Source organism: Anolis carolinensis, chromosome 4 (assembly GCF_035594765.1).
Source record: "Anolis carolinensis isolate JA03-04 chromosome 4, rAnoCar3.1.pri, whole genome shotgun sequence".
NCBI lineage: Eukaryota > Metazoa > Chordata > Lepidosauria > Squamata > Dactyloidae > Anolis > Anolis carolinensis.
Genome location: NC_085844.1, coordinates 10,224,857 through 10,249,372, shown reverse-complemented (window position 1 = coordinate 10,249,372; position 24,516 = coordinate 10,224,857). Strand labels below are relative to the sequence as shown.

At 43.6% G+C, this 24,516-nt stretch overlaps 2 protein-coding genes across 2 annotated transcripts; both read left to right on the top strand.

Moving 5' to 3' along the window:
* Window positions 1-7,239: 7,239 nt before the first annotated feature.
* LOC134298632 (mas-related G-protein coupled receptor member A1-like) lies at window positions 7,240-11,619 on the top strand. The gene has a single exon (XM_062979414.1). The coding sequence runs from the start codon at window positions 10,524-10,526 to the stop codon at window positions 11,487-11,489; it is 966 nt and encodes a 321-aa protein (XP_062835484.1). The 5' UTR covers window positions 7,240-10,523; the 3' UTR covers window positions 11,490-11,619.
* Window positions 11,620-15,771: 4,152 nt separating this feature from the next.
* LOC134298603 (mas-related G-protein coupled receptor member H-like) lies at window positions 15,772-16,640 on the top strand. Its single transcript, XM_062979326.1, has 2 exons — window positions 15,772-16,163; window positions 16,202-16,640. The coding sequence occupies exons 1-2, from the start codon at window positions 15,772-15,774 to the stop codon at window positions 16,638-16,640; spliced, it is 831 nt and encodes a 276-aa protein (XP_062835396.1).
* Window positions 16,641-24,516: the final 7,876 nt, after the last annotated feature.

Sequence of the window (24,516 nt, the reverse complement as noted above, 5' to 3'; positions counted from 1 at the left end):
TGAGATCCACGGTCTGTGACTAGACTCTTGGGCAATCCATGTAGTCTGAAAACATGCTGAAGGAATAAATCTGCAGTCTCTTTGGCCGTAGGGAGGCCATTGCAGGGAATGAAATGGGCTAACTTGGTAAAAAGGTCCACCACCACTAGGATCGTGGTGAATCCAAGGGAAGGTGGTAGGTCAGTGATAAAATCTGCAGAAATTATTTCCCATGGACGAGATGGAGTAGGAAGGGGATGCAGTAGCCCTGAGGGCTTCTCCCTTCTTGTCTTGGAGCGCTGGCATACCGGGCAGGTATTGACATATTTTTCCACATCCTTGCGGATCTTGGGCCACCAGAAGTCTCTTAGGATCAAATGCATGGTTTTAAATAGTCCGAAATGCCCTGCTGGCTTGCAGTCATGACACAGACGAAGTGCCTTTTCCCTGCCCGGTCCTGGAGGAATGTAGACATGATTTCTATAGCAAAGTAACCCATCCTTAAGTGAGAAGGGAAATTGTAATCCTTGGCGAAGTTGATCTTGAGCCCAGGCATCCGCCTGTTGACTGGCCCTGATTTCCTGAGCACAAAGGGGCCCTGGAGTAGAGGAAGTAGATTCAATTGGAGTGGATTTGGTATTTCCCACTGTGAGTGTGGCAAAGTTCTCGGGCTGCAGCAATTGGGATTCAAAGGTCTCTTTGCGCCCTGCAGCATATTCTGGTTTTCTTGATAGAGCATCTGCTTGTTTGGTCTGAGCTGGGGTTACATAATGGATCTGGAAGTCAAAACGCTCAAAGAATAAAGCCCAGCGTTGTTGCCTCTGATTTAATTTGCGGGCAGTTCTTAGATGTTCTAGATTCCGATGATCAGTATGGACCTCAATGGGAAATTTGGCCCCTTCTAACCAATGTCTCCAAGTTTCAAAGGCTGCCTTTATGGCCAAAAGTTCTTTTTCCCAAATAGTATAATTTCTCTCTGGGGCGGTTAGCTGACGGGAGTAAAAAGCACAAGGGTGAAGATGATCTCCCACTGGTTGCAAAAGTACAGCCCCAATTGCCACATCGGAGGCGTCAGCCTGTACAACAAAAGGGGTTTGAGAATCCGGGTGCTGAAGGATTGGCTGGGACGTGAACAATTTCTTTAGTTGCTGGAATCCCTTCTCTGCTTGCTCCGTCCAGCGGAAAGGCTGTTTCCCACAGATGCAGCTGGTGATTGGATCAGACCAGCGGGCAAAGTCTGGAATGAACTTACGGTAATAGTTTGCGAACCCCAAGAAACGCTGCACCTCTTTTTTGTTGGTTGGCGCCCGCCATTCCAATACTGCTGAAACCTTTGCCGGGTCCATGGAGAGCCCTTGTGGCGAGACACGGTATCCCAGAAAATCTACCTCTTGTAGATCAAAAGCGCATTTTTCCAGCTTGGCATAAAGCCCATGATCCCGCAATCGTTGTAACACCATTCTGACGTGGTTCTCATGTTCTGATTGTGATCTAGAAAACACCAAAAAATCGTCCAAGTAGATGATCAAGAACCGATCTAGATAATCCTGAAAGATATCATTGACAAAATGCTGGAACGTTGCGGGAGCTCCACATAAACCGAAATTCATGACCAGGGACTCGAATAATCTGAATTTAGTCTGGAAGGCGGTCTTCCATTCGTCCCCTTCCCTAATGCGAACTAGATTATAAGCCCCTCGAAGATCCAGCTTGGTGTAAACCTTGGCCCCTCGAAGCCGGTCTAATAGGTCCGAGATCAAAGGCAGGGGATAGCGGTTTCGCTTAGTGATATTGTTCAATGCCCTATAGTCTACCACCAAGCGTAGGTCCCCTGACTTCTTTTTCACAAACATCACTGGAGAAGCGGCTGGGGATTGAAAGGGTCTGATGAACCCCTTGTGGAGGTTTGACTCTATGAACTCCCTGAGAGCTTCTTGCTCTGGTTCAGTCAAGGAGTAGAGGTGTCCTCGCGGAATCGGGGCCCCCTCCACCAAGTCAATGGCACAGTCATAAGGTCTATGCGGGGGTAGTCTCTCGGCTTCTTTCTCATTGAAAACATCCCAAAAGTCTGAGTATTTCTTGGGCAAGGTGATAATGGATTCAGCGTCTGTAGCGTGGCAAACCTTGGCTACAAGACAATGGTTTTGGCAATATTTGGACGCAAACTGCAGTTCTCTGTTGGTCCAAGAGATGCTGGGGTCGTGGAGTGTCAGCCATGGGATTCCCAAAATCACAGGGAAGTGGGGAACCTCGGTAACAAAGAAGGAAATCTCTTCCATGTGCTCCCTTATCCACATTCTGGTGGGTTCAGACCATTGGCTTACTGGACCTGTCTTGAGGGGGCGGCCATCTATGGCTTGTACCACACGGGCGTTCTTGAAATCGTGATATTGTAGTCCCAGAGAGTCGGCATACTCTCTATCAATGAAGTTGTTTGTGGCTCCAGAGTCTATCATGGCATGGATCATGACGGGTCCTTTCTTGGCTGACCACAAGGTGACCACTAGGAGAAATAGGACCCCGGTTGGCGGCTCTTGAGTGGGGTTTTTGACCGGGTTGGCGAGCCTCTCTACACCTGGTCGCTGGCTTCCCCCGCCGGCTTTGCGCCCGCCGCCTCGGACGTTGTCGCCTCCACGGAGGACGCCGCCGCCAGACGAGCGGCGGGCTTCCCCTTGGCTGGACACTCTCTGGCAAAGTGGCCCCCGTTTCCGCAGTACCAACAGAGGTTTAGACGTTGGCGGCGGGCCTTCTCGGCAGCATCTAATCTGGGACGCACATTGCCCAACTGCATCGGCACCTCCTCACTTCCTCTGGGGTATGGGGCTGGTGGCAGGGGTCTCCACACTGGACGCGGCTGGATGCCGGTGGGAGCGGGAGGTTTTGCTCCAGCTCTTCCACTCTGGCCTCGGATCCACTGTTTTCTGTTGGCAAGCATGACTTCGGCCCGTAAACATTGATCAATGAGTCTTTCAAGAGAGTTTGGAGGATCCACCTTGGAGATTTCCTCCAACATCTCGATGCTGAGACCCTCCCGAAACTGTCCTCTGAGGGCTATGTCATTCCAGCCGGTGTTATGGGCCAGCACTTGGAACTCGGCTATGTACTGGGACAAAGGCCTGTCCCCTTGGGAAAGGCGTCGGAGTTTGTGGCCGGCCGCCTCTAAATTGTCCTCGATCCCCCAAGTTGCCTTAAGGTGATCCAAGAAGTTTTGCGCGGAACTTAGGTGTGGGGAGACTTGATCAAACAGCGCCGTCGCTCAGTTGGCCGCTGGCCCGTCTAGGAGACTATAAATCCACGCCACCTTGATGTCTTCTTGGGGAAACTCGGCGTTACGGGCCTCTAGGTACGCCTGGCATTGGCGACGGAAAACATGAACCTTGGAAGCCTCCCCAGAAAACTTGGTTGGCAACGCCAGGGCAGGGAGACGGGCTCCGCGGTCTTTCAAGCCCCGTATCTCTCCCGCCTGTGTATTGAGCATATCCTGGATTCGGTCCACTTCATCCTTGGCGATGGTGTAGCTGAGTGGCTGGTCGCCCGGCCCGGCTCCGGTAGACATTCTGGCCTGGTTTAATTGGTGCTTAAGGTGGCAGAGTCAAGCTGTCACGACCCAGGCTGCAGAGCACCAATAACCATACACAGAGGCCAGAATCTATCTAATATCTTTATTAAGGAAATATGTAAAGTCAATAAAAGTAAATGTAGAATATAGTTCAGAAGATGACCTTTCAGGAAAGGTCAAATATAGTCCAGGAAAACAATGTCCAATATGAAATAGTAAGGTCCAAAGTTGTAATCCAGTAACCGAAACACTCACTTTGCCAAGCAAAGTGAGGGGAGAAGACAAGGTCCTTTAGTCCATGAAACTTAGGCAAGGCAAGGAAATAGCTTGATTCTTGGTACACAAAGCTTGATTCAAGGCAACAAGAAACGTGGAGCAAGGACAGGATCCGTGGTAAATTCGTGGCGAGGTCCAAAAACAAGGCAAGGTCCGTGAAGCAAGGCAAGGTCCTGGGAAGCAATACAGGGCTGGAAACAGGAGCAAGAACTCGACCGCGGGAGTAGCGTAGTCCACACACAACCTACTCCCATAGCTGACGAATTGACTCCGCAAGACTCCTTCATGGGCAAAACACCTAAGTAGGGTCTCGGTTTCCCGCCAAGAGCAGATTCTCTGGGGAACCAGAAGCGAAAGCCATTCTCTGGGTCCAGATGCATGACTCCCTAAAGTTTCTCATGGGAAACAGGTTTAATCAACCATTTGTTTGGCCGCGATTCTCAGGCTTCTGCGATTAGCCTGTTGAGCTCCTCTCTGTTGTTGACAATAATCACGGCGAGAAAAAGGGGGAGATTTTGGCTCAGGGCTTGTTTGGCAAACTTCTGGAAGGCAAATCTCCTGCAGGTGCAAGGGTTCCAGTTCTGGCTGAGAAAGTTCCAATTCTGACTGAAACGGAGGAAAACCTAAGTTTTCCTCCTCATCTGTCTCAACAGTGTTAGGGACGGGACTACATGGCCCATGAGTCATCACACAAGTGCGGCTGGTGGGGATGAGGGAACGAGCCTTCACGGCAGTGCCCCCCCCCCCCGGCTCTGGAATGCATTGCCAAAAGAGATCAGGCGATCCCCTACATTATCCAATTTCCGTAAGGAACTGAAGACCTGATGGTGTTGGCAGATCTTAGAGTAATTACATTGGACAACCACCGATTTCTGGGCCTGAATATATTGCACAAGATTTCCCTAGCCTAAAATGATACATTTTAATATATTGGGTTTATGGTTCCCGTCCCTTGATCTGGTCATGTAAGTGTGATTTATTGTTATAATTGCATTATTTTACTTTGTATAATAATATGTATTATGTTGTTATGTAATGTTTGTGTTGCTTTTATGACTGTAAACCGCCCTGAGTCCCATCCGGGAGATAGGGCGCTATATAAATAAAGTTTTATTATTATTTATTATTGGACTTCAACTTCCACAATTTGTAACAGCCAACCAGCTGTTAGAAATTGTTGGTGTTGGAGTCCAAAACTCCTGGAGGGCTAAAGTTTTCCCATGCCTGGTCTAAAGAGATACTTAGTATGTATGCTATATATTCCTGCTGATTCATAGATATTTATGCCTATACATGAAACGACCTTCTTTTGTTGCTTCTTTTGGAATGGAACAACAACATTTTAATCTCCTCTCTGTTTCTATAATTTTAGAATATATAACATTTAGAATTTAATTGCAAATATTAAATATCAAGATATGAATAAGCTGTAAATGGAAAGCAAACCTGTTCTATTGCTTTCTTTCCTGATCCTACTTAAAATGACACTGTATGAGCTTGAACCTATTTAAGTATCACAAGTATGGCATGATGAATGATGAAAGCTGGTGGGGAAAGAAGAGGATCGAATTTATTTAACTACATTACCAAAGTCAGTAGAGATACCATAGATAAGAGCATGGAAATAAAATCAAGATGTTTTAAACGTCAATGTGGCACAATTATTTGAGTGTTGAAATATGGACCTCGTCGTGTGGGTGAGGTCCAGTGTTGTGATTCACCAGCCTCCGTGGTGAATCATTGGGGCTGTGGATCAATCCCAGCACCCAGAACTCTATCCGACCAACAGCTGACGCTTCCCCATCACACCAAGAGGAAGCATTGCATCCCGGTTTGCATCCAAGATAGCCCTGTTGTTCCTTCTGGAACACAGGGAAGCTCCTATGATGGCAGGGCAGCATCGTATAACTCTACTGCCTCAGTTCACTCATGAAGCCCTGTCAGAAGTCAATGTGCATCTTCTGATGGGTGGTCTGGGCTCCATAAGTGAACTTGGATGGCAGTATGATATGATGCTGGTTTTACAAAGTGCGATGAGGTCACAAATCTCTAGAGACCAAGGTTTGATTTTCCTGTTAACCATGGAAACTCATTGGGTCATCTTGGGCAAGTCACATGATCTCAGCCGCAGAACATCCCATGGTAGGTTTGTCGATAGGTCTCCCCTAGATGGAAACAAATTGTAAGCTCACAGAAACAACAGCAAAAATAGCAAATACAGCAAAATATTTTTCTTCCATATTCCATTTATATGATCTGGGAGATTGGATTCAGATGAAGATCATGCCACCAAAACACTTCTGTCAAAATGACACCCAGCAATTAATGCAAACATGGGTTTATGGCCATGGTCTGAGGCCATAAAGTGGAATACAGCAGCGTCGTGTCTCCTGCACCACCTGTCGGGAGCCCATCCCTCCAACGTCAACAGGGCCACAAGATCTAAGGACTTTGCTGTGGCTGCTGCAAAAGAGGCCAGAACATCTCCAGCCATCACTCTATTGCTGCCTTTGAAGATCCTCATGAGCAGACTGCAGCCCTTGTCTTTGTGTGTGTGTGTGTGTTTTGGTGTTCATTTGTCCTTTGTTTAATCTCTCTTTATCTGTTTCATATGTATTTCATTAGAGATACGTTTTGGTAGGTAATTTTTATAGAGGTACATTTTTGTGTATATATTTATAGTGTTTTTGCTGTGTTTATGTCTTTTAATTATTTGTAGCCCATCTCAAGTCATGAGGAGAGGTGAGTAGAAAATACTACATTATTATTTTATTATGACACAGCAAACAAGATAGATATGCTGGATTTCATATCACAAAATCACAAGTCGAACACTTCCCAAGTGTCTAGGATTGTGTGATGTATTTTCGGATGATGCGTGCAGATCCCAGTAGGGTGGCCTTTTGCAGTTGGCAGATCGTAATTTTGTCAATGTCTATTGTTTCCAAATGCCGGCTGAGATCTTTTGGCACGGCACCCAATGTGCTCATCACCACCGGGACCACCTGCACTGGTTTCTGCCAGAGTCTTTGAAGTTCAATCTTGAGGTCCTGATAGCGGCACCTTCACTGAAAACATGATGGAACACTGGAAAACTGAACAGTTTGTTGGAAATGAAAGCTATGGACTTGTCAACATCAGGAGAGGAATTTTCCAGGGAGACTTATTGTCCCCTCTGCTTTTCATTATTGCCATGATCCCTCTGTCAACAATCTTACAAAAAACAAATCTCGGCTATCAAACATCTATATAATTATTATTATTATTATTATTATTATTATTGTTGTTGTTGTTGTTGTTGTTGTTGTTTTGACACAGCAAACGAGATATATATGGTAGATTTCATATCACATAATGACAAGTCGAACACTTCCCAAGTGTTTTGGACTGTGTGATGTATTTTCGGTTGATGTGTGTAGATCCCAGTAAGAAGGCCTTTTGCAGTTGACAGATCGTAATTTTGTCAATATTTATTGTTTCCAAATGCCACCTGAGATCTTTTGGCATGGCACCCAGTGTGCCGATTACCACCTGGACTGTTTTATGCCAGAGCTTTGCCGTTCGATTTTGAGGTCCTGATAATGGCTGAGTTTTTCCTGTTGTTTCTTCTTCTTCTTCTTCTTCTTCTTCTTCTTCTTCTTCTTCTTCTTCTTCTTCTTCTTCTTCTTCTTCTTCTTTGTCTTCTGGAGCCCATGAAGTTATTGAAGCATTGCACAAAACATGGATTTTAAAGAAAGAAATTGAGAATTCCTAGTGACCCACGTGAACTGGAAAAAAGAAGACTCTGCCTAGTCAATTTAAAACTCCAAAACACACAACTGAGATTTTAGTAGAAAGAATCAGTTCTTTGGGAATTCTTTACTGAGAGATCTCATATCTCATTTGAAATAAATATGTCTAGGAGGTCCTTTTTCAATGGCTGCAATTTTGCAAAATGTGAAAGTCATATTTTGCAGAAAACTTTTAATTATGGGGAATTCTAGCAAATTAGTTGTTTGTTGCAACTGTGTGAACACACATATGTCCCACAAATGCTGATGAGCTACTGGTTAAGCTTATCAGAGAATCAGAGAACCAAAGTGTTGGAAGAGACCTTGTGGAAGAGACCTCGTGGGCCATCCAGTCTAACAAGAGGCAGGAAAATCACATTCAAAGCACAGAGAGAAACATTATGATCAAATCATTTCTGGGCTGGGGAATGGCAGTGACAATGTGGCCGATGTTTTCTATTGAATTTCTTATTTCCATGCTAGAGAGACTGCTGACTGAATTCTAATATGGACCATGGCAATTTCCCCATAAATGCCTGTACTGTTGGCTTACGTTCCAAGTAATTCCTAATGCTGAGTTAGGCTTGATGATATAAAGTGAAGATTTCACATGAGCTTTTAAATGTAGAAAAATGTTTTGAATCACACAGGAGATTTGAGATGCATCCTGTGAAAGGTGCCGGATCAAGATCTCAAATATTGGTCTTCCTGATAATGGATTTCCTGGAAGTCTCATTGTTAAACCAATCTAACCCCCACTCTTGTAGAATAATATAAAGCACCTCTCCGATTCTTTATATCTGAAGTTGTTTTCTCACTGCTGGATGGAGAAATTCCTCTGGAAGCAGAGAACTGAGTATTTCCCGCAGTCTAGAAGGAGAACATCCCAATCCTTTCAACTTGCATTTGGGAGCAAACAGATGTAACTGGAACAAGGTAGGATAGTCTGTACAATAACTTTTTTTCATCCTGCAAAATTCTTCCTTTCTCTGGTTCACCCATGCCCATCTCCCTTCACATTCCCAGTTAAACCCTGCAGAGAATTTTAGTTAACCGTTATGGTTCTCAAAATGATATAGATCCAAATAGAAGGGCTTTACATCAGATTCACCCCTCACCTTCTCTATTCTGTTCTAGTTCTTATGCCCACTAATTTTGAAATCTGACAAGGCAAAGAGATGCTGGACTTGGAAACTTCATCCTGTTCAGATCTTTCCCCAAAATGGCCACTTCTTTCAGCACACGGTCATGCAATAGGAAAGGGGGGCGAGGGGGTAGCAATCCCTTCCATTGACTGATAAATAGATGGAACTGGCCATTTACGCACACAGCAGTGACATTTAGTCAAAGGCTACAATTTCCTCACCCACAGAAGTGTGACACACACTTCAAAGACCAATAGACCCGACCCATCCCTTGACTGGAACATATTTAATTCAAAATAGTTTTACTTTCTTTTTATTCCATCTTTCTCTGCATATAGGACCCAAGTTGATTGTGAACATTTCTGAAATTTCTATAGCTATTTTTGAAGAGGTAGACATTTCAGAATGTGTTATAAAATTTCTTGCTTTATTTGTATTGATCATGCTTGAAACTTCTGTTATTCCATTCTTAGTTTCATCATATTTTTTTAAAAAAAACTGCATGAAGTCATTTTTTAAAATGTTTCTCTTTCTAAACAACCTTGAATCCCAGACTGGAAATTCCAGACATAGAGTTACATAGATATTGATAGTTTATAACTATTTCCCTCTTATTTATCATTGGTTTATGTTTGTTTAGGTTGTTTTGTGGCAAAGCACTGCAATGATAATCAGATTTTATATACTGAAAGAGAAAAAACCAAGAAACCTTTATAGTCCTTAAGAAAGTCTGACAAAGGTACAAACAGTAAACCATAGGCATTGAAGTTGTATGATGTGCCATTTGTAAGGCGGGGGTATGAATTCAGTGAAGTTTTAAAAAGTCAGAGGAAACTACATTCAATCCAAAACCTGCACTTTGTGCACCTTCCTTATAGAGCATTATGTATTTCAATCTCTTCTGCTTGATTTTATTTTAAAATTCACCAGAGAGGCTTAAGGCCACTTAAACAAGGCCTACACAACCTATGGCCCTCCAGGTTCTTAGGACCTTAGGTCAGGCTCCCTCCTGACCTTTAGGAGACAGATAAAGACCTGCCTGTGGAACCAGGCATTTGGCCCATCATGGGAATATTTAAAGTTAAAGTGAAAGTTGAAAGTGCAATGACCCAGGACTGTTTATGGACAACGGCTATGTCTTTGTGTGATATATGATGTTATTTTATGTGATGTATTCAATAATGTTTGAAGTTTTATTAGGGGAGGGTCAACTTTGATATTTTATGCTGTTTTTAATCAAGGCCATTGAATGTTTACCAACACTGTGAACCACCCTGAGTCCCCTTCGGGGTTGAGAAGGGTGGTATATAAATACCACAAAGAAATAAAATAAATAAATAGATGACTTGATGCTGCACCAGTGACGTTCCACCTTCATCATAAGCCTGATTATTACTTCCTAAGTAGTGCAGACTTTCTGCTACCCTTTGAATCAGTGACTAGAAGCAAAGCTGGACCTAGAAAGCCCCCTCACCCACCAGAACAAGGGCACTGTATGCAAGGAACTATGTTCAGAAAAACAGGTAGCAAGAAAGTACTCCGTGGAAATAACTCCAGCCTGTGGGTGTTCAAATCATTATTCTGCTGGGGGTGAGAAAGCAATTCTCTCTCTTGTATATTCTCTTATACTCCAAAATAAACCCGCATCTATGATTTACCTAAGCATGAATACAAGAGAAGAAAAAGACTCAAGAATGTAAGATGATTGTTCATTATTCTGCTGCAGAGCTGGAAAGTAATTTTTCCTTTGTCTCTTCCCTTGTAGGAGTGTGTATTCCAGAATAAACCTTCAGGATGACAAAATTCAGCAAGTCACTCTACTCTTCGGTGAATATTTCTTTGGAATATAATGTAACTGAGAATATAATGGATTATAATGAATACACATTCCTGTATTATGATGATAATACATTCCCAGAAAACTGGAATAATGATATCGTAAGCATCATCATGCTTCTCATCTGCCTTCCTGGACTTGTGGGGAATGGAATTGTCATTTGGCTTCTTGGCTTCCGCATTAAAAGGACTCCCTTCACCACATACATTTTGAACCTTTCCATTGCAGATTTTGCTGTGCTCAATAATGAAGTTATTAGAGATATATTTTCCCTTTTTAGCTTGTTTAATCCTAACTTTTTGTCTGATTACTTCAGTTTCTTCTACTATGCCATCTTTATGTTGACATTCACTGCTAGTCAGTACCTCATGTCAATCATCAGCATTGACAGGTGTGTGTGTCTCTTCTTCCCACTCTGGCATCGATGCCACCGGCCAACACATTTATCCACTGCTTTGTGTGTCATTGTCTGGATCTTCAGCTTCTTAACTACTGCTATAAGTCACACTCTCTCATTAAATGGGTATGATCACATAGTGTATATACAGTTGATCTTGAATGCTGTGGTTTGCATGCCCATCATGTGTGTGTCCACTATAGCCATATTTATTAAATTCTGCTTAAGACCACCACAAAAGAAGAAAGGAAAACTGTTAAGAACCATTTGGCTTACACTTCTCTTCTTTCTCCTCTTTTCTTTTCCATTTAATATCATTCACGTTTTTTCAATACCCTGTGGTCATTATTGTTTTTTGTATGAATATAGTTACATGTGTGTCTCTGTAAACAGTGCTATTAACCCCATGATCTATTATTTGGTGGGAAGAGATAAAGGGGGAAGATCCAACAACCAAATCAATAAAGTGTTGCAGAAACTTTTCAAGGAAGAGGAAGACTATTGCAGAGGGAATCAGGAAATTTGAAATGAGAGCCAGTTATAAGCCCTCCACCCCCCCCCCCCCCCCGGGTCAGGGTCAGCCTTTTGTAAATTTGTTAAAAATACCTCTTTATATTTAGATTTGTTAAAATATACAAACACCTTTGAATAGTATAAAAAAGGCATGGGCAAATTTTGGCCCTCCAGGTGTTTTGGACCTAAACTCCCATAATTTATAGCAGCCAACCAGCTGTTAGAGTCCAAAACACCTGGAGGGCTGGATGTTTCCCATGCCTCATCTAAAGGAATATGCATTATGGATGCTATATGTTCCTGCTGATTCACAGATAACCTATACATGCAACAGTCTTCTCTTTTTTTGCTTCTATTGGGATATAGAATAATAATTATTGTTTTTTTTTTCTTTTATACTATACTCAGAATCTGTACTATACTTATATACTATACTTATACTATACTATTGTATCTTTTTCTTTCCCTTTGTATTTTTTCTCCTAATCTCCTATCTGTATCTCTAATTTTAGAATGTATATCATTTAGAATTAAATTGCAAACATCAAATATCAATAAACAAATAATCTGAATATGGAAAGCACACCAGTTCTATTGTTTTCTTGTGTGATCCTACTTAAAGTGACACTGCATGAGCTTGAACCTATTTGTTTAAGTATCACAGGTATGGTGATGAATGAAGAAGGGGGGAGGGAGAGAAGAGGATCCAGTTTCATTTAACTATATTACCAAAGTCAGTAGAGATGCCATAGACTGAAGAGCATGGAAATAAAATCATCCTTTTCAAGAAATATATGATGTTTTAAAAGTCAATGTGGCTCCCCTAAAGTTCCAAATCCTCCATTTGTCACCTGAAACATTTTCTGTGTTTAGGAAATATTATCTACCAAATCAAGATCCATATAATGTCTCAACTATGGAGATAAGAAGGCATATGAATTTTATAAAATGTGTTAAATGGTCTTAGCATTCATTCCCTCTTCTCCCTCCCCAATATTTTTTTTCATTAGTGTTTTGAACAACCATGCTCAAAAATGTGAATCTAATAATGGAACTGACATGCCTACTACAGCCTCACATAGTCAGAGTTTCTGCCTTTAAAGCTAGATATTATCTTGATAGCCACTAAAATGACGTTCTGGTCTTGTGATGTGAAGATAGCAACTTATGAAGTGAAGAAAGGAAGAATGTGGCATGCATTGTTCTTCTTACATTTATTGGAGGAACAGCATGATTTCATCCCATTTGGACCTCAGTTTTGTGCAACGGCATGAGCATATTTTCTTACAGTGGTTTTGAAGAACAGCAAGAACAGTGTGGTCTTGTGGAGACTTGAGATGTGTTTGGAACGTCTCTTCCTATAAACTGTCATTCCAGCACAGAACTTTATAGAACATTATTTCTCATCACTATATCTGAAGATATATCCATTCTTTCACTCAGGTATGTGGGGAAGGGGGCTCTATTTACACAAAGAGACTCATTTTCATATGTCACAGTCAATTGGACTTTCCATGGGATGGGTTGATACACTTGCATGAGATATTTGGGACTGGAACCATGGCCAATGGACATAAGAAAGGGCTTATTTATGGTTTGATTCTGTCAGCCTTAGGCAGTTTCCTTAAAGGTTTTAGCCCAGGGTCAGATTTTGGTGACCTCTGCTCTGGCCTCTTATACTAGAAAGTATATTTCTGGCAGAATGTATCTCAGCATTATTTTCTACATTTCAATGCTTATGCACAGACTTACACACATTTCTCTGTGGTCTTCATAAAAAGAGAGAGTTCTCTTACATTCTCACTCATGCATAAACCCTTTTCAATTATATAGATACATACTTACATAACTACCCCTAGAAACAGTCGAAATGCACTGCTTCTCAACCCTAATAAACTACTGAATGTTGCAATTCTTTCTTCACTCCCAATAAGCTTGCTATCTGTTGCTCCTGAGAGTAGAAAACAAAGTAATAGATTCAAATTAATAGGAGATTCCTCCTAAGATTAGGAAGAACTTCCTGATTGGGTTGTTGTATGTCTTTCGGGCAGTGCAACCATGTTCCAGAAGGATTCTCTCCTTACGTTTCGCCCATATCTATGGCAGGCATCCTCAGAGGTTGTGAGGAATGGATAAACTAAGAGACATACAACAACCCTGTGATCCCGGCCATGAAAGCCTTCGACAACACAACTTCCTGATGGTAAGAGCTGTTCTGCAGTGGGATATGCTGCCTGGGAGTGTTGTGGAGTTGACTTCTTTGTGGGCTTTTAAGCAGAGGCTGAATGGCCAGCCATTGAAAGAGCTTTGGGTTGTGTATTCCTGCTTGGCAGAATGGAGGTTGGACTGGATGGTCCTTGGGACTTCTTCCAGTTCTATGGACCATGTTGGTCAGAGGCATGGCTTGCAACTAAATATGTGCTTGCAAGTTGTTTCTGATGTATGGAAACTGATCCTCTCATGGGGTTTTCTTCCCATGCTTGTTCAGAAACTGTTTGTCCTTTGTTTTAAGGCTGAGGAGTCTGACTTGCCCAAGTGTCCCTTGCCAAGTGGTGATTCAAGCTCTAGTCTTTAGAGCAGGCATGGGCAATATAAGGCCCCCTGGGCACCTATCTCAGGCCATCCTCATTTTCCCTGTCCTCTTGGCATAAAGATGTGGTGACCATTATGCAGAAACAATGGTGGAGGAAGGCATGCAGCAGCTGAGAGCCCCTGGAGCACTCTCGGCCACTGCGCGTCTAACCCTCCTCCCAGCATAAGAATGGTATGGGTGGCCCTGTACTTACGTCAGGAGAATGGCTTGAGGAAGGCACGCAGCGATTGAGAGCCCTCTGTCTTTCCCTCCTTTCAGCATAATGCTGAGGGACAGCTCAAAAATCGAGGAAGGAGTATTTGGGGAGGAATATTGGGGCAATTGCTGACCTGGGCCCTGCCCCACACCCTTCTGGCCCCTCCCTCTCTCAGGCCCTCTTCCTCTCAGGTCCATCCCCCCAGCATGTGCCCCACCTCCCTTCCTCCTGGCCTGGCCCTCCTGACCAGCCACACAATACGGCCCCAAGGCAAAAATAGTTGTCTCTGCTTTGTTATCATCATTAACAATTCCTCAAAAGTGGTCGATTCTTTCTCATCTTTCTTCCTATACAATGATCTTGAAGTGATCATATTAGAAATTAAAGTTGAGGTGCAGACATGTTAAGAATTCATATAGGTATTCAAGATACTTTACAGCATGATTTTAAAATAAGTTTGTTATCGTGTGTACTTTTAAAAAATGTTATGGTAAAAAAACATCTTATTTGACAAGGAAGTCTGGAGACATCAAAAGCTGGCCAACTCTTTAAAATGCCCCGCATTGATACGGAAATAAAACAAAAGAGATTTAAATATGAACAAATGACACTGATCAGAAGAAATACATTCTACTTTGAATTCAAATTGATCTTTTTATTTTGCCCGTCAAGGCTTGCTTAAAAGGTGAAGCAGCACTGATCACCAGGGGTGTACAAAATATCCTTTTGGTGACCCAGATTCTGGCATTCAGGAAATTCATCTGCTGAATGCTTGAAAGTAAGACTGGTGGGAAACAGCCAAAGCTTTGGCCAAAAGGAATCAGAGTAGCCAGATCTTTTTGGCTAATGGGGGCTAATGGGGCTGAGCAGCACTCTACCTGGGGTGGAGGTGACCTGTGGCCTTGCAATTCAGGCTCCTCCAATGTTTTCTTCCCTGGCAGGCTCCTTCATCTTTTCCTCAAGACACTTCCCCCAACCTTGTGTCTGCTTGAAGCAAAGAAATGGGAACTATATTTCCTAGCAGCACTTTGTGTGATGTGGGCATTGAAGGAGACTGTGTTCCCTCTTGGGGCATGAAGTTTTTAATTTTTATCTCTATGTCTTTTTTTAAAAAAAATGTTATGGTAAAAAATATTAAAATTTCCCAAAAAATCAGTAGATTGGCGAAACATTCTGAAACTTGGCCAGCTTGCATGTGGCCAACAAGTGAGGCAGGTTTCATACTGATATGCCTAAAATGACAAAGAAACAAGCCTCTAAATTTTCCCCATAGGTGTCAATGGACCAAATTTTTTTGGCATGAATACAGAAAGCCCTCCCGAATTCAGGACATTCCCTAAAAATGGAATGGGAGGGTGTCAAAAACTGGGTACTGAAAACTGCATAGGGTTTTCTCAAATTGCACACCCCTACTGATCATGATTAGTCTTCATAGCATTATCTGTTTTCTTTTTTCTATCAGGAACTGCATCAAAAGAAGACGCACCAAAGCAGGAACGGAACACAATGGCTGATTCCAACCTGTCCCTGAGGACTCTGCCCAATCCTGAAATGTGGTATAATGGATCAGAAAATGAGGCAGTGTTACCAAGTGTAGTGATATTTCTGACAACCATCATGGCTCTTTCTACCAGCCTTTTGGGATTTGTAGGGAATGGGGTTGTCTTCTGGCTTCTTGGCTTCTGCATTAAGAGAAATCCTTTCAATACCTATGTCTTGAACCTAGCCATAGCTGATTTTGGTGTGGTCACAGCTATTGTTGCTATAAATACAATTTGGCTTGCACAATTACTCACCTATGTAGACATGCATCAATTCTCAATAATATTCTTTAACACTCTCTTTCGATTCATGTTCAGCACTAGTCAGTGTCTACTGTCGCTCATCAGCATTGACAGGTGTGTCTGTGTCTTCTTTCCATTTTCTGGATCTTCAGCTTCTTAACTACTGCTATAAGTCTCACTCTCTTATTAAATGGGTATGATCACATGCTGTATATACGGTTTATCTTGAATGCTGTGGTTTGCCTGCCCATCATGTGTGTGTCCACTTTAGCCATTTTTATTAAATTCTGCTTAAGACCACCACAAAAGAAGAAAGGAAAACTGTTAAGAACCATTTGGCTTACTCTTTTCTTCTTCCTCCTCTTTGCTTTTCCATTTAATGTCATTCATGTTATGGCTCTATTTAATCATCAATACCTCTTCTATATATATGGCTTCATAAGTGTCTCTGTAAACAGTGCCATTAACCCCATGATTTATTATTTGGTGGGAAGAGATAAAAGAGAGAGATCTAGCAAGCAAATCAATAAAGTGCTGGAGAAACTTTTCAAGGAAGAGGAAGACTGTTGTAGAGGGAATCAGGAAATCTGAAATAAGACCCAGTTATAACTACCCCCCAGGTCAGGGCAGTTATCCTTTTATAAATGTGTTAGACAAAATGACGTTTTATATTACAATTTGTTAGAATATCCAAATGCCTTTAAATAGTCTAAAGCAGGCATGGGCAAACTTTGGCCCTCCAGGTGTTTTGGACGTCTCTTGGGGATTTTCCTGCCATGCTGGCTGACAATCCTGTCGATGTCCTGGTAGATCTCTATAACACGGGGGTCTCTAGGGCAATAGACACGATTGCCCCTGAGCATCCCCTCTTGTCGCATCGGTCCAAACCAGCCCCCTGGTTTACTGGGGAGCTCGCGGTGATGAAGCGAACGAGGCAGGGGCTAGAGACCTGTTGGCGGAGGACTCAAAGTGTATCCGACCGAACACGGGCTAAAGCCTCTCTTAAGGCATACTCCGTGGCAATGCGCGCAGCCAGAAAGACTTTCACGACTGCGCACATTATGTTTGCAACTAATAGACCAAGACCAAGCTCACAGAAACAACAGCAAAAATAGCAAATACAGCAAAATATTTTTCTTCCATATTCCATTTATATGATCTGGGAGATTGGATTCAGATGAAGATCATGCCACCAAAACACTTCTGTCAAGATGACACCCAGCAATTAATGCAAACATGGGTTTATGGCCATGGTCTGAGGCCATAAAGCGGAATACAGCAGCGTCGTGTCTCCTGCACCACCTGCCGGGAGCCCATCCCTCCAACGGCAACAGGGCGACAAGATCTAAGGACTTTGCTGTGGCTGCTGCAAAAGAGGCCAGAACATCTCCAGCCATCACTCTATTGCTGCCTTTGAAGATCCTCATGAGCACACTGCAGCCCTTGTCTTTGTGTGTGTGTGTGTGTTTTGGTGTTCGTTTGTCCTTTGTTTAATCTCTGTTTGTCTGTTTCATATGTATTTCATAGAGATACATTTTGGTAGGTAATTTTTATAGAAGTACATTTTTGTGTGTATATTTATAGTGTTTTTGCTGTGTTTATGTCTTTTAATTATTTGTAGCCCATCACAAATAATGAGGAAAGGTGAGTAGAAAAAACTATATTATTATTTTATTATGACACAGCAAACAAGATAGATATGCTGGATTTCATATCACAAAATCACAAGTCTGACAATTCCCAAGTGTCTAGGACTGTGTGATGTATTTTCGGATGATGCGCGTAGATCCCAGCAGGGTGGCCTTTTGCAGCTGGCAGATCGTAATTTTGTCAATGTCTATTGTTTCCAAATGCCAGCTGAGATCTTTTGGCATGGCACCCAGTGTGCCGATTACCACCTGGACTGTTTTATGCCAGAGCTTTGCCGTTCGATTTTGAGGTCCTGATAATGGCTGAGTTTTTCCTGTTTCCTCTTCTTCTTCTTCTTCTTCTTCTTCTTCTTCTTCTTCTTCTTCTTTTTCATCTTCTTCGTCTTCTTGAGCCCATGAAGTTATTCAAGCATTGCACAAAACATGGATTTTAAAGAAAGAAATTAAGAATTCCTAGTGACCCATGTGAACTGGAAAAAAAGAAGACTCTGCCTAGTCAATTTAAAACTCCAAAACACACAACTGAGATTTTAGTAGAAAGAATCAGTTCTTTGGGAATTCTTTATTGAGAGATCTCATATCTCATTTGAAACAAATATGTCTAGGAGGTCTTTTTTCAATGGCTGCAATTTTGCAAAATGTGAAAGTCATATTTTGCAGAAAACTTTTAATTTTGGGGAATTCTAGCAAATTACTTGTTTGTTGCAACTATGTGTACACACACATGTCCCACAAATGCTGATGAGCTACTGGTTAAGCTCATCAGAGAATCAGAGAATCAAAGTGTTGGAAGAGACCTTGTGGAAGAGACTTCATGGGCCATCCAGTCTAACAAGAGACAGCTGACTGAATTCTAATGTGGACCATGGCAACTTCCCCATAAATGCCTGTACTGTTGGCTTAGGTTCCAAGTAATTCCTAATGCTGAGTTAGGCTTAATGATATAAAGTGAAGATTTCACATGAGCTTTCAAATGTAGAAAAATGTTTTGAATCACACAGGAGATTTGAGATGCATCCTGTGAAAGGGGCAGGATCAAGATCTTGAATATTGGTCTTCCTGATAATGGATTTCCTGGAAGTCTCGTTGTTATACCAATCTAACCCCCACTCTTGTAGAATAATATAAAGCACCTCTCCGATTCTTCATATCTGAAATTGTTTTCTCACTGCTGGATGGAGAAATTCCTCTGGAAGCAGAGAACTGAGTATTTCCCGCAGTCTAGAAGGAGAACATCCCAATCCTTCCAACTTGCATTTGGAAGCAAACAGGTGTAACTGGAACAAGGTAGGACAGTCTGTAGAGTAACTTTTTTTCATTCTGCAAAATTCTCCCTTTCTCTGGTTCACCCATGCCCATCTCCCTTCACATTCCCAGTTAAACCCTGCAGAGAATTTTAGTTAACCGTTATGGTTCTCAAAATGATATAGAACCAAATAGAAGGGCTTTACATCAGATTCACCCCTCACCTTCTCCACTCTGTTCTAGTTCTTATGTCCACTAATTTTGAAATCTGACAAGGCAAAGAGATGCTGGACTTGGAAACTTCATCCTGTTCAGATCTTTCCCCAAAATGGCCATTTCTTTCAGCACATGGTCATGCAATAGGAAAGGGGGGTGAGGGGGTAGCAATCCCTTCCAATGACTGATAAATAGATGGAACTGGCCATTTACGCACACAGCAGTGACATTTAGTCAAAGGCTACAATTTCCTCACCCACAGAAGTGTGACACACACTTCAAAGACCAATGGATCCGACCCATCCCTTGACTGGAACATATTTAATTCAAAATAGTTTTACTTTCTTTTTATTCCATCTTTCTCTGCATATAGGACCCAAGTTGATTGTGAACATTTCTGAAATTTCTATAGCTATTTTTGAAGAGGTAGACATTTCAGAATGTGTTATAAAATTTCTTGCTTTATTTGTATTGATCATGCTTGAAACTTCTTTTATTCCATTCTTAGTTTCATCATATTTTTTTAAAAAAACTGCATGAAGTCATTTTTTAAAATGTATCTCTTTCTAAACAACCTTGAATCCCAGACTGGAAATTCCAGATATAGAGTTACATAGATATTGATAGTTTATAACTAATTCCCTCTTATTTATCATTAGATTATTTTTGTTCAGGTTGCTTTGTGGCAAAGCACTCAAAGATAATGAGACTTTATCTTCTGAAATATAAAAGCCAAAAAAAAAACCTTTATAGGCCTTAAGAAAGTCTGTCAAAGGTACGAACAGTAAACCATAGGCATTGGAGTTGTATGATGTGCCATTTGTAAGGCGGGGGTATGAATTCAGTGAAGTTTTTAAAAGTCAGAGGAAGCTACAATCAATCTAAAACCTGCACTTTGTGTACCTTCACTATAATAATAATATAATAATGAAACTTTATTTATACCCCGCCACCATCTCCCCAACGGGGACTCGGGGCGGCTTACATGGGGCCATGCCCAGACACCATACAATATAACAAAATAAAACAACATATCATAACACAATATAACAGTGCAAAAATAATCATATACATTACAGCACAAATCAGAGAAAACAGTAAAAAACAGGGCGGGCCACATGAACACTTAATTAAAAACTCGGGAGAGAGAAGCATACGAATAAAGGGAACAGGGATATAAAATGGTGGAGCAGTCTAAAGGACAGAATCCAAGGGGAATAACCAAAGAGGTATATAACATTTACTCCCCAAAGGCACATCGGAAAAGCCATGTTTTTAGAACTTTCTTAAAGGCTAACAAGGTGGGGGCTTGCCTGATCTCAGTGGGCAGTGAATTCCACAGTCGGGGGGCCACAGCAGAAAAGGCCCTCTCCCTCGTTCCCACAAGATGGGCCTGGGATAAAGGCAGTGGCGAAAGAAGGGCCTCCCCGGATGAACGAAGGGATCGGGCAGGTTTATGATAGGAGATACGGTCACTAAGGTAGGTGGGTCCCAAACCGTTTAGGGCTTTATAGATGATGGTCTGCACCTTGAATTGGGACCGGAAAGTGAACGGCAGCCAGTGGAGCTCTTTGAACAGGGGAGTAGATCGTTCCCTGTAGCTCGCCCCTGTTATTAATCTGGCCGCCGAACGCTGAACCAATTGTAGTTTCCGGGTCGTCTTCAAGGGAAGCCCCACGTAGAGCGCATTACAGTAGTCCAGTCTAGAGGTAACTAAGGCATGCACCACCGTGGTCAAGTCAGACTTCACGAGGTATGGTCGCAGTTGGCGCACAAGTTTGAGTTGTGCGAAGGCCCTCCCAGCCACTGCCGACACCTGAGCCTCAAGCGTCAACGCTGAGTCCAGGAGGACCCCCAAACTGCGGACCTGTGATTTCAGGGGGAGTGCAACCCCGTCCAGCACAGGTTGCCACCCAATACCCCGATCCGACGAGCGACTGACCAGGAGGGCCTCTGTCTTATCAGGATTGATCCTCAGCTTGTTCCTCCTCATCCAGTCCACCACAGCGGCCAGGCACTGGTTCAGAATCCGAGCGGCTTCCTTGGAGTTAGATGGAAATGAGTAGTGGATTTGCATGTCATCTGCGTAGAGATGGCAACACCCTCCAAAACTCCGGATGACCTCTCCCAACGGTTTCATGTAGATGTTGAATAGCATGGGGGATAAAATAGACCCTTGCGGGACCCCACAGGTCAATGGCCAGGGGTCCGAGCAGGTATCCCCCAGCTTCACTATCTGGGAACGACCCTCCAGGAAGGACCGGAGCCACTGCAGAACAGTGCCACCAAGCCCCATCCCGGAGAGCCTCCCCAGAAGGATACCATGGTCGATGGTATCGAAAGCCGCTGAGATGTCCAAGAGAACCAGCAGGGTCACACTCCCCCTGTCCAGCTCCCTGCGGAGGTCATCCACCAAGGCGACCAAAGCCGTCTCGGTACTGTGCCCAGGCCTGAAGCCAGACTGCGAGCGGTCCAGAAAATCAGTGTCATCGAGGAACTCCTGGAGCTGCGTGGCAACCACCCGCTCCAGAACCTTGCCCAAAAACGGGAGGTTGAAGATTGGTCTGTAGTTGTTACAAACAGATGGATCAAGCGAGGGCATTTTTAGTAGTGGTTTTACTACCGCCTGCTTAAAGCAGGATGGAACTGACCCCTGAACCAAAGAAGCATTTATTATGATCACAAACCAATCCAACAACCCATCTTTGGCCAGCTTAACCAGCCAGGAGGGACAAGGATCCAGAGCGCAGGTGGTCGCCCTCACAGACCCAAGAATCCCCTCCACGTCATCAGGAAGAACAAGCCGGAAAGAATCCCATAAGATCGAACAGACAGGTACCTCGGTTACCTCTTCTGGGACTACAATTAAATTGGAGTCTAGCTCAAGGCGTATCTGAGCAACTTTGCCTGCAAAATGGTGCGCGAAATCGCTGCACCTAGTTGCCAAGTCATCGGGAAGCCCCTGGGCCTCAGGAGGCTGCAGGTGCTCCCCAACAACTCGGAACAACTCCGAAGGCCTATTGGCCGCAGACGCTATGCGGGCAGTCGTGAAAGCTTTCCTGGCTGCTCGCAAAGCCACGGAGTAAGCCTTAATAGCGGCTTTAGCCCGTGCTTGGTCAGACACATCCTGAGATTTCCTCCAGATGCACTCTAGTCCCCTCCTCGCACGCTTCATCACAGCCAGTTCCTCAGTGAACCAAGGAGTCGACGTGGCTCTACGCAGAGAGAGGGGACATTCGGGAGCGATCGTGTCCAGTGCCCCTGCCAACTCCCTGTTATAGCGATCAGCAAGGACATCGACAGGATCGCCAGTCTCCAGAACAGGAAGATCCCCAAGAGACCTCAGGAGTCCATCTGGATCCATCAGTCTCCTGGGGCGGACCATCTTAGTGGGTCCACCACCCCTGCGGAGGTTAGAAGACACGGCGAAACTTAAACAGATCAGATGATGGTCAGACCATGACAATGGAAGAATATTTTGCTCTTCCACTCTGACTATCCCACCGTCCACAATAAAAACAAGGTCCAGCGTGTGACCCGCCTGATGTGTGGCCCAGATATCACTTGAGACAGCCCCATGGTCGTCATGGCAACCATGAAATCCTGAGCTGCACCTGTCAATGTGGTCTCAGCATGAATGTTAAAGTCCCCCAAAACTATGAGTTGTTGGGAGACAAGGGCCACATTAGAGACCACTTCTGCTAGCTCGGACAGAGAGACTGCTGGGTCGTGGGGTGGACGGTACACCAGCAGAATCCCCAGACTGTCTCGGGCTCCCACCTTCAGGAAGACACACTCGAACCTCGACGATTGCGGAACGGCGCATCTGATCAGGGCGATGGACTGCAGAAAGATCACCGCAACTCCTCCTCCCCGCCCCCCACCCCTGGCCTGCTGATGCACCCCGAAACCCGGCGGACACAGCATTATAGAGCATTATGTATTTCAATCTCTTCTGCTTGATTTTATTTCAAAATTCACCACAGAGGCTTAAGACCACTTAAACAAGGCCTGCACAATCTATGGCCCTCCAGGTTCTTAGGGCCGGAGGAATCTCACAGATCAGGTCGCTCCCTCCTGACCTTTAAAAGGTAAAGGTTTTCCCCTGACGTTAAGTCCAGTTGTGACCGACTTTGGGGGTTGGTGCTCATCTCCATTTCTAAACCAAAGAGCCGGCGTTGTCTGTAGACACCTCCAAGGTCATGTGGCCGGCATGACTGCATGGAGCACCGTTACCTTCCCACTGGAGCGGTACCTATTGATCTACTCACATTGGCATGTTTTCGAACTGTCAGGTTGGCAGAAGCTGGGGCTAACAGCGGGCGCTCATTCTGCTACCAGGATTTGAACCTGGGACCTTTCGGTCTGCAAGTTCAGCAGCTCAGCGCTTTAACAAACTGTGCCACCACAGATAAAGACCTGCCTGTGGAACCAGGCATTTGGCCCATCATGGGAATATTTAAAGTTAAAGTGAAAGTTGAAAGTGCAATGACCAGGACTGTTTATGGACAACGGCTATGTCTTTGTGTGATATATGATGTTATTTTATGTGATGTGTTCAATAATGTTTAAAATTTTATTAGGGGAGGGTCAACTTTGATGTTTTATGCTGGGTTTTTTTATCACGGCCATTGAATTGTTACCAACACTGTGAACCACCCTGAGTCCCCTTCGAGATTGAGAATACCACAAATACCACAAAGAAATAAAATAAATAAATAGATGACTTGATGCTGCACCAGTGACGTTCCATCTTCATCATAAACCTGATTATTACTTCCTAAGTAGTGCAGACTTTCTGCTACCCTTTGAATCAGTGACTAGAAGCAGAGCTGGACCTAGAAAGCCCCCTCACCCACCAGAACAAGGGCACTGTATGCAAGGAACTATGTTCAGAAAAACTGGGATAACACAGGTAGCAAGAAAGTACTCTGTGGAAATAACTCCAGCCCAGGCATGTAGACGGGGGGGGGGGGGGGGGGGGGGGGGGGCTTGAGGGGCTTCAGCCCCCCCTCCAAAATTCTCAGGGTGGTCCGAGAGAAGGCCTGACATTTATTATTTAAACTGTTATGTTTATTCATATCATGATCTGATCACCATGCTCAATATATCCCATATGCGTGGGGGTATTGGGATAACTATACAAAAGGTTTGCTAGGTTAGACCCTCTCCCGCTCAGACTGAGCCCCCCCCCCCCAACCAAAATCCCAGCCCCTCCCAAAACAAAATCCTGGCTACGGGCCTGCTCCAGCCTGTGTATTGTTCAAGTCATTATTCTGCTGGGGGTTAGAAAGCGATTATCCCTCTGTCTCTTCTCTTATAGGAGTATCTACTTCAAACTAAACCCCCCTCTATGA

Bases quoted from the DNA above. Each gene is read 5' to 3' on its own strand.
- LOC134298632 (XM_062979414.1), top strand. From the start codon at position 10,524: ATGACAAAATTCAGCAAGTCACTCTACTCTTCGGTGAATATTTCTTTG.
- LOC134298603 (XM_062979326.1), top strand. From the start codon at position 15,772: ATGGCTGATTCCAACCTGTCCCTGAGGACTCTGCCCAATCCTGAAATG. The intron at 16,164-16,201 runs GTGTGTCTGTGT...CTGGATCTTCAG, and splicing joins TCGCTCATCAGCATTGACAG to CTTCTTAACTACTGCTATAA.